The sequence below is a fragment of the Cyphomyrmex costatus genome, unplaced genomic scaffold (genome assembly GCF_001594065.2).
Source record: "Cyphomyrmex costatus isolate MS0001 unplaced genomic scaffold, Ccosl1.0 scaffold172, whole genome shotgun sequence".
Classification (NCBI taxonomy): Eukaryota; Metazoa; Arthropoda; class Insecta; order Hymenoptera; family Formicidae; genus Cyphomyrmex; species Cyphomyrmex costatus.
The window spans coordinates 164,820-175,166 of record NW_017275737.1 but is presented as its reverse complement, the minus strand read 5'-3'; the positions used below and the strand labels follow the sequence as shown (position 1 = coordinate 175,166).

The 10,347-nt window shown below is 35.4% G+C and overlaps 1 protein-coding gene across 1 annotated transcript in view; it reads left to right on the top strand.

Annotated features, from left to right (window-relative positions):
- Positions 1-10,347, top strand: part of pio (zona pellucida domain-containing protein piopio) — a 47,108-nt gene that overhangs the window by 7,545 nt on the left and 29,216 nt on the right. The window contains exon 3 of the mRNA XM_018537425.1: positions 6,770-6,836. Coding sequence (XP_018392927.1) covers positions 6,770-6,836 — 67 coding nt within the window. The remainder of the gene's footprint in view (positions 1-6,769; positions 6,837-10,347) is intronic.

Sequence of the window (10,347 nt, the reverse complement as noted above, 5' to 3'; positions counted from 1 at the left end):
GAGTACCGAGTAGTTTTGTTCGGAGTTCTGGACAGTTCTCGACGAGTTCTGTCGAAAAGTATCAGGGCTCAAAGCGATTGGACCAACAGTTTCTGAGATATACTTATTTAAAAATTGTATGATCTTACAAATGTAACAAATGTCGCTGTATCTTACAAACCGTTGGTCCAATCGCTTTTTCTTTTCACCTTACAGTTTTCGATAGAACTTGTCGAGAACTATAAGAAACGCTACTCAGAACTACTCGGTATTCTCAAAAAATTTTCCGACGTGGGACTTGGAAAAAAATTTTTGATCAAAAATTGTTTGGGAGTACTGAGTAGTTCTGTTCGTAGTTCTTGAGAACTATAAGAAACGCTACTCAGAACTACTCGGTATTCTCAAAAAATTTTCCGACGTGGGACCTCGAAAAAAATTTAAAGTCAACATTTTTTGGGAGTACCGAGTAGTTCTGATCGGAGTTCCGGACAGTTCTCGACGAGTTCTGTCGAAAAGTATCAGGTCTCAAAGCGATTGGACCAACGGTTTCCGAGATATACTCACTTTAAGAATTGTTTATCTTCTGACAAATGTCGCTGTATCTTGCAAACCGTTGGTCCAATCGCTTTTTCACCTTATAGTTCCTTATAGCGGAACTCTTGTTATTAACTATAGGGAACTCTTCGTTTCGTCAAAAGGAAATGGGAACACTAATCAGAACTCCTGAGTACTATAGTTGGGGTGCTAACTTAACATACCCTATATATTGCGTAAAAGAGAACGCTTCAAGCTTTCCAATGTTATAAAAGAGATGACATTATCGTCAATCATTTTGAGTTAAGGTCGTATTCGCCCAATAGGCATCTAGGACTCTTCCGTTTTATCTTTAATAAGAAAATTAATGCCGTACATTTTCTCATGGAACAAGTTGTAAGGTCAGTATTCATAGTCGATTCTTATATTCAGGATCCATCTTAAGTACAATATCAAGACATCACGAACTAATCAGAGGACTGTATTAACATCTTAAGACATTACTTAAATGGTCTTAAAATAAGAACTATGAATATTGATCTATATTGGTATCCGGACAATACCGGACATGGATATATGTTCGGTTACACTGGGATATTTATCTTAGGCGTGTGGATTAATGGTATCTGTAATATGTACACACACTTTCTATTGTGCCGTGTCGTATACGCGTCCTGCTTAGATATGGTGCATTATATAATCGTTGATGCACGATAAGAAAGGTGTCTGAATGGTTGTTGAACCGCATCTATAGGTGTTTAAGATTAAATTTTTAATACTCAGATCAACGCGTTCGTTAATGAGAAATTTATCAAATAAGGAAGTCTTTCGAAAAAGCTGTTGGGTAGCTTTCGAGCGATTTTCAGCATATAGTAAATAAAATATGAGTGCGAGTTTTTCTCTTTAATCACGCATCGGTGCATATCGTTACTTAGTTTTTTTTAATTGTCAACGGAGAAGTATGTTCGACTAATATTTGTGTCTCTCTCTTCTCTCATATCAAATATTGATACCACTATCGAAAGTTCTTTAATTATATCGGAAGTAGTATCGGAAATAAAAGTGTAGAAAATAATCATAATAAAACAGAGAAAAAGAATAAATTACGAATGTTGTTTTGGATAATAAATATCGTACTAATTGGCAAATTTTATTTTATAAATACGAAAGGAAGGTAGAGATAAGAAAGAAATTTATTACTTACAATGAGTTATTTAAAATTTGTATAACATAATATATATATATCTACTTTTTTATAGTGGTATTGAAAGATGGCAGGTAAACAAAAGTATGGTAAGATATTTATTATTTAAACATGATCTTGTTTTACGGCGATTTTGAAAGACGTTATACTGTACTCACAATAGCTATGAGATTGCTTTCCGGCGTTGGTTGGTGGAACAATTTCGCTGAAATTGTTTTGGAAATTTCAGCAAAATTTCACGTTTCATCCATTCCGATTAGAGATTGATGAAATCACGTGGTATGTATTATACAATCGATATCAATACGATCGTATTCGAAGGACTTGCGTGGGTGCTCGTTTCGAAAGTTATCTTAATTAAGGGGATCCAAAATAGAAGTCCAAACTCCGATGAGATTGCTATTTTATTGACAAAATGTGATACATGGACACATCTTGATATACTACTACATCAATATCTTTCGCACACATATACATATAAATTCTCGTAAAACAATAGCGTTTTAATTATACGTCTAATAAGTCTAATTCTACGACTTCACGTTGTCTGTTCATGTAAATTACTAGTCTGTGGATCACAATTTCATAAGTACAAAGCTAATTACAAAGCTTTTATATAAAACAACGTTAGTTAAGATATTGACAGCTCTGATGCCATATTGGAGGAAGAAGTGGTAAAGAAATTAAATTTTCAATTTAAACAATTTTTTCATCCTCGGCATAAACTCCACCTCGCAGACACGTATTAATACGCATAGTTTAATCCTGGAAAAGGATTTTTAAATCTGTAAAAGAGGAAAAAGTCATTTTTACGCAAAAGCTATTGCGTTTAATCCGTAGACTTGAGAATCCCCTTAAGCTGAACGCAATTTTCTTCGCCTACACGTAGCAGCAGTCTTCTAGAAATATTTCTCTAGCTTTATGTCTACGTTAAATACTTAAATACCCCGTGTCATAATCGCGACTTTGCTCGCGGTGTTAAATCGCGATATTACGGGAGCACGCGCCGCAACAGAGATTGCATACACTAACTAACAAGAATCGCAGAATGTGTCTGCAATAGCAAAGGTGGGAGTAATGGGTGGCGATCTCAAAAGCTTTTCAACGAGATTTCGATCTACGTTAGATCCGCGTTGGATCACGGCTGTCAATCGCTTTATTTCCCGCCATTTCAATTTTTTATTCAACTTGACTTTCAGAGATCATGCTTTGTTGAGCATCAATTTTGTAGCGTATGTTGTATTATTATTAAATTCGTGTACTAATTAAATATATATGACAACCAATGAGGGTTCCTTCCAATGATGACGTCGAAGCTAATTTTAATTCACTATTATTAGCGAAAATTCTTCTTTATATTTTAACGTAAAATATAACAAATTACGTTACTTTCCTAAGAAACATTATCTCAGATGATATTAGTGCTAATTTTGGTTACTGATAGGTGTACATTGTATTATTAGCAAAAATCTTACGTAAGTAAATGATTGTGTAGTTATCGGTCGTAAGTAATAAGAAAGTCAGCAGTTAATCGATGTTATTATTCATTTCGAAGTTTTCGTGAGTTCTTCAGTTTTTCTCTTTGATTTATTATAAGGGAAAATGCGCGTTTTGCAAACCGAGGCGACGTGAAAGGTTAGTCCTTAACGGATGCGGAACATTGCGAACCTTATATGGTCCGGTCTTGCTGCTGGCAGATATAGCTTCGCGTACCGCTGCATTTAATCAAGGTAAACCTCCGAGTCTGCGTTTTGCGTTTGAATGTCCATTGCATTTCGATTTCCAATTCTATCACACATCGAGCAATAACGATTCCACGATGATCCACCTTGCCACGAGCATTTGTAAAATTAATGAGATACAGTATTTTGCAATAAAAGTCGGTCAGCTGCCAAACATAGTGCCCTTGCTAGCGCTTTCACTTTAGCGCTTTAAATACGTATAGTCGTAAATGCTATATAGTGAACGAGAGAGGAGGGCGAGAGGGAAAGAGTGGGAAAGGGGAGGAGGGAGAGGGAAGTGCAGGACACGTTGTTCCAAGTGTATATACACTTCAATGGTCGGTGACTTGTTAGACCACTTTCATTGCACGAACAGCGCAATACTAACTTCAGCATTTTCCGCAGACACTTTTGTCGTGAAAGGAGGAAGTTAAAAAAAGTTCGATTTTTGTCCCCTCTGTGGACCCTTAATAAATCACAAAAAGTTGTTTGAGACTCACATAAAATAGTAAAAAAAATTTCCTGGATGTACAATTACGTATTAAATAAATACTTAATTATATTCATACGATTTTGGATAATACTGTATTTGCAACTTTAAATAGTATACATCGATTTCATGATTAAAATCTAATTATACATCGTACTGCGATTCAGGAGAAAAATTACGATTTTTGTGATATACATATATTGCAAAATCGTACATCTCTACAGTTGCTGATACCTAAAATGGAAGTCATGGAAAGATAAAAGTATGTCGAGAGGAAATTACATAACTCGATGCGTTTCGTCCTTGTGTTATTTACATTTGCATCTACTATTGCTTTGCTTACCGATGTTTCCATAGATTTAGATGTATCAGTTGAGAAGACGATGAAAATAATTTATCGAGGATGTGAGTAGGCTGCGATTTGCACCGCTTGCTCGATTAAATTGTCTCTTTGAATCCACATGTCTTAGGTGTCACAATTACACTACGACGAAGCATTACTCATTACGCGAAATCACTTGCGATTTGCGATGCGGGAATGAGTCTCGGAGTCAAATTGATGGATGTCAATTACAGTACTCGTGTATCTCTCGTCACCGGTAATCTAAAAATAAATTATCGCAATGTTATGCTCGCTAGAAAGCTTAATGACGGATGATTTTATTTGCAGATATACGTTAATGCCGTTAATGCATTGCACGTCTTTTCCATTATGGAACGAGATAAGTAGTGTTTTTTTTCCGCGTTACAATAACGTTATACCTTCGTCTCATTTACAAGCTTGTGAGATGAGAAAACGGGAGAGAACTACCATGTCTTACTTAAGAAATTAATCACTGCTTATTATTTTATTTATTTATTTTTTTTGTTAAAACAACATTGTTCATATGATTTTATTAAAAACAATATGTCAACACCAACTTTGTATGTGCGAAACGATTTTTTCTTTTTGTCGCAGATGTCGCAAGTTGTATAAATAACACATTGATGCAATCAACTCTGGTAGCATAGAGATGTATATCAATTGCAAACACGAGCTAATTACGCACAAGCCAATCACAGCGCTAGAAATAAAATTTAAAAAAATTTCTTACACAGAAGTCACTGTGATTGGCACTTGCAACTGCAACAGTGTGCACATGAACCACTTTTTATACTAAAATAGGACAGTACATCGGCTGTACATTAGTTAAAATTGGGGAAACATTGGAAGACAATATACAGTCAATATTAAACATCGAATACAAATTGAATCCTCAATATTAATCCAATATTCTTGAATATGATTAGGTATCTACCTCACAATATTGGATCAATATTGGTATTCTAATTCATATTTAATGTTTATATCTTTGTGCTACTAGGAAAATGAGATCGTTAATTTTAATATTTTATGACATTTTTAATTTTTTTAAGAAAAAGAGCTTCTTCGAAGTTTGCTGATACGAAATGATATATTCCGCGAAAAGTTAGTATGTACGTTCATACATTCTAGAAAGTGAGAAGCGAAAGGCGATCAACTCAGACATGACATTTTCGCGAGACTTATATCGCGCACTTTAATCGGATGGCGGTTGATCATCGATTCAGTATCGATCAAAATAATATTTCGACTTTTATAATTCTTGAATTGAAATTACCTCGATAGTTCCATAAATTAAAGGTTCCTGTAAGTAATTAATTCAACACATTAAAACGAAGAATATATTACAAATAAATTCTCGTGTTTACGGTTCACGGAATTGTATTTCTTCCCTAATTGTCGTAATTGAAAACAGGATGCTGATTATTTTACAACGTAACAGGATTATATTTATTTTTAAAATAGATAATAATACTAAGAAATCATTCAGAAAATTTATTAGAAATAGGATAAATCATCGCTTATTGCTGCGGACACATTAATTCTGATCATAATTGCACGTATTATTACTTTGATAGCCACACCTATTTTTCTAAAAGCGTTTCATAGTTCTTGAGAGTCAAAACCACTTTTTCCATTCTCCAGCCAACGGTGTGCTTATTTCATCACTGACTTCACCACGCTGATGATATCACACTACCAATTGTGGCAACTTGTCCCGTCACCAATACGAATAATTTCCTGATAAATATGAACCTAACTGGTAAAAGTTAAACGGCGACATTTGTTAATTGTTTACTTTCTCTTCTTTTTCGAAGTTCTAAAAATATTGCATTAAAGATCAGTATGTACTTTCTAAACGTTTTAGAGTGAAATCTCCAAAAGACAGAGAATTGAGTCAGTTTTGAAAAAAGAGTAAAAATATTTTCACTCTTTTGAAGTAAAAGTTACTCTAAGGAAGGAAGTCTCATTCCAAAAAAAAGGAGTGGGAGATTCATTCCTTTGGAGTATAAACCTCACTCCAAAAGAGTAAAATCTTATTCCAAAAGAATGAAAATATGCCACTCTTGTTTTTTACTTCTTTTTGAAGACTGCTTCAATTTTCACTTCAAAAGATTTAGTCTATACAAATCCTATTTAGTCTGAAAATCCGTTATAGGTTTTACAAAAAAAATCCCCGAAAATAGTCTTCTTTGTTAGATTTGAAGGTAAAAGGCCCTCTTGTAAGACTAAGTAAACACTTTCCGAAGTTTATAAGCATGAGTTCTTACTCAAACGTTGGATATTTTAAGTTCTTGCGCCACGCGTGTTACAGTTGTATTACAATACCGTGTGCGTTGCGCTATTCTAATTACATTCGTGCGATACGCTCACCGCCAACGACTAACACAAAGTGATAGTACGGCTAAGTTAACGCTAACAATCCTATCTTATTAAGCGAGAAAATATCTAAAACATCACCTTTCCCTTATTTTCAGATCACAATAATGAGGCACAGCGATAGCAGCACACACGCAGCTCAGATACTTCAGCAACCACTGACGTGTGAGTATACATAAACCACAAGACTTACTTTCTAATTGTCTCAGCGACAGGCGACAACTAATTATAAGGCTAATCAATTAATCTTGTGTACGCGAAATCGGAAGAAATTCGTGATATCTCTTGCGCGTCTATTTCATTCTCTTTTTTTTTTTCTTTCTTTCTTCCTCGTTTGATTTCAAACACGTCACGAAATTTCTCTCGTGGAAAAATCGCACGCTTGCAGTTTCCTCCTCGTAAAACCAAATTGCCGGATAATCAGATAAAAGTGGACGCTTTCCACACGACGTGCACTTTCTAATGACGGCACAATACGCCTGATGACAATGATTCGAGGTAGGATGCGTGTGGTAACGAAGTATAACGGTTTGGAAGTAAACGTTTATAGAAAGTAATCGACCTCTCGCACGTATACTTTCTTGAGTTAACGCCCGATAGAGAGGTTCAGTTAATTATCCGGCTAATTGTTTTGATTGTCTGCATTAATTACGCATCTTGACATTCAAGTATTTATTTTTTATTTTAATATTAAAATTACATTATATATAAAAAAGCAATAATAATAAAGAATGACTAGGAAAACGAGCAAATAAAGATATTAAATAATTCACTTTTATTTTCTCAGGGGACATTTCCCCTTTTTGTTACCATACTTATTTAGCAATAAAACCGTCAATTCTGAAAACTGTATAACTTAAGACATAATAAAAATTATAAATCTATTATTGATACTCTAATTATATAATAAGAGTAAGAATGGAAGATTACAATACATTCTGGTGTTACACTATGAAACTAAACTACGTTCCAACAAATATCTTACATAGTGGAATACAGTGTAATATTCTGTGTCCTAGCTAAGAGAACAGCTATGTAAGTAGCACTTATATATCGCTTAATTCCTGAGAAGACATCGGATTGATGTAATAGAGGACACGTGCGATGTGGTATGAAAAAAATCCAGGTCGTGCGAATCGGATTGTCTGCATTTATTGTGTTCCTCGCATTTGAATACGTCGTCTTCTTGTGTCTTTAAAGAATTTTTCACATCGCCATCACTATATATTAAGAGTAAATTTGCCGTTACACTTATAAGCGTGTGATAATTAAAAACTGCGGCATACACAAATGAAAAATTTGTGTTAAATGTAACACGTTTCCTCTTTGTGTACCATACGCTTGCCAGCGTTTAGACGGTCAGCTGTTGATATCCTATATAGGTGAAAGATAACACGGCTATCCCGGGGAATAAATTTCCTTCCTTTATGGCCTGTTACTTTCGATTCTTTTATCTTCGATATAGGGTTATTCTGTCTATGCTTACCTTTAATTTAATAGAAACATCTCCTTTACGCTTTTCTTAAGTATAAATGATTCGCATCTATTAATTATCACAGACAGGTCACTTGTCTTATAGCATATTTCCGTCTCAGTCATAACATTATTTCGTATCAACGGACAAATTTAAGAATTGTTAGTAAGAACACAAGATTTATTGAAAGTATCTCTTTTAATTAAACAATATTATCAATTAATTTATAAATTTTTATTGATTATTAGAATCTGAAAATTTTTCTGCTGTTTATACAGTAATCAAAGTATTCAGAATATAAAAAGAAAGATCTAACAATTTTCTAATAACGAACTATAGTCAAGATATACTTTTAATAATCACACGACTAATAAAATACTGACTTTTTCTATCTTTATATGTGACGTCAATTTAATTATTTTTTGTATAAATATTCACTTTGTGCAGGCAACACTTTTACATAAGGAAAAGTAGGGAGTTAGCAGTCTAGTGTAGAAATAGAAATCTGTGTGTATATACTGGTTACAGCCTTGTCAGATGTAACCTTGCGCGCCTCCACGTACTATGCATGTAGTATGTACGTAACTTTTTTGCGTAACGCAATTCGTTGTGCGAATCGCTTATCGTTACTCATGGCTCTTCCCTGCGATTATCTCATTAAAATTTTTTTTCTTTTAAAATGCTGGCAAAATCTCTGTTAAAGATTGAAACATACGAGATATGGGATAACACGGCAATGTTTCTAGATTTAAATGTGCTAAACTCTTAAGCCGCGTATACATCTAGCGAATGAACACCGAACGAACAGCGAATTCGAACATTCGTTGGTTGCGCTCAGCAGATTTATGTCAAAGCAAATGAGAATCGAACATTCGATTCGCGTTCGACTGGGTTCCTTCATGAAGCGGTACATCAAAGAAAAATTCGTGTGCGATTCGCCGAACACTCATTTTTGCACGTTTACACTACACCGCGCACGAATTTTTCTTTGATGTACCGCTTCATGAGGGAACCCAGTCGAACGCGAATCGAATGTTCGATTCTCATTTGCTTTGATATAAATCTGCTGAACGCAACCAACGAATGTTCGCATCGCTGTTCGTTCGGTGTTTGTTCGCTAGGCGTATACGCGGCTTTACGTGCGATCGTCCTATAATACAAATGTCCTTGAAGGATGGGCTATGTGAAGTTGGCTCCCCCACTATTGCAAATCTAAAAATGACCATGACCATTCGTTTGGTAGTCAAAGATATAATGAGAAATGTCAAAAAAAGAAGAACGCGCGTGAAGTTAGCCCCCCCCATTTCTAAAACTCGGCTTTGCAGAGTGCAAATGCAATAATGACCGTAAGCATTCGTTTGGTGGTCGCTTACTGACGTTTAGTAGTCCATTCCCGACGATTGGTAGTCGAAATTATAACCGGAAATATCAAAAAAATGATATACGCGCGTGAAGTTAGCCTCCCCATTTTTAAAACTCGGTTTTGAAGAACGCAAATGCAATAATGGCTGTAAGCATTCGTTTGGTGGTCGCTTACTGACGTTTGGTAGTCCATTCCCGATAATTGGCAGTTGAAATTATAGCAGGAAATATCAAAAAAAGGATATATGCGTGTGAAGTTAGCCCCCCATTTTTAAAACTCGGCTTTGCAGACTGCAAATGCAATAATGGCTGTAAGCATTCGTTTGGTGGTGGCTTATTAACGTTTGGTAGTCCATTCCCGACGATTGGTAGTCGAAATTATAGCCGGAAATGTCAAAAAAAGGATATATGCGTGCAAAGTTAGCCCCCCCATTTCTAAAACTCGGCTTTGCAGACTGCAAATGCAACAATGGCTGTAAGCATTCGTTTGGTGGTCGCTTACTGACGTTTGGTAGTCCATTCCCGATAATTGGCAGTTGAAATTATAGCAGGAAATATCAAAAAAAGGATATATGCGTGTGAAGTTAGCCCCCCATTTCTAAAACTCGGCTTTGCAGACTGCAAATGCAACAATGGCTGTAAGCAATCGTTTGGTGGTCGCTTACTGACGTTTGGTAGTCCATTCCCGATGATTGGTAGTCGAAATTATAGCTGGAAATGTCAAAAAAATGATATACGCGCGTAAAGTTAGCCCCCCATTTCTAAAACTCGGCTTTGCAAAATGCAAATGCAATAATGGCTGTAAGCATTCGTTTGGTGGTCGCTTACTGATGTTTGGTA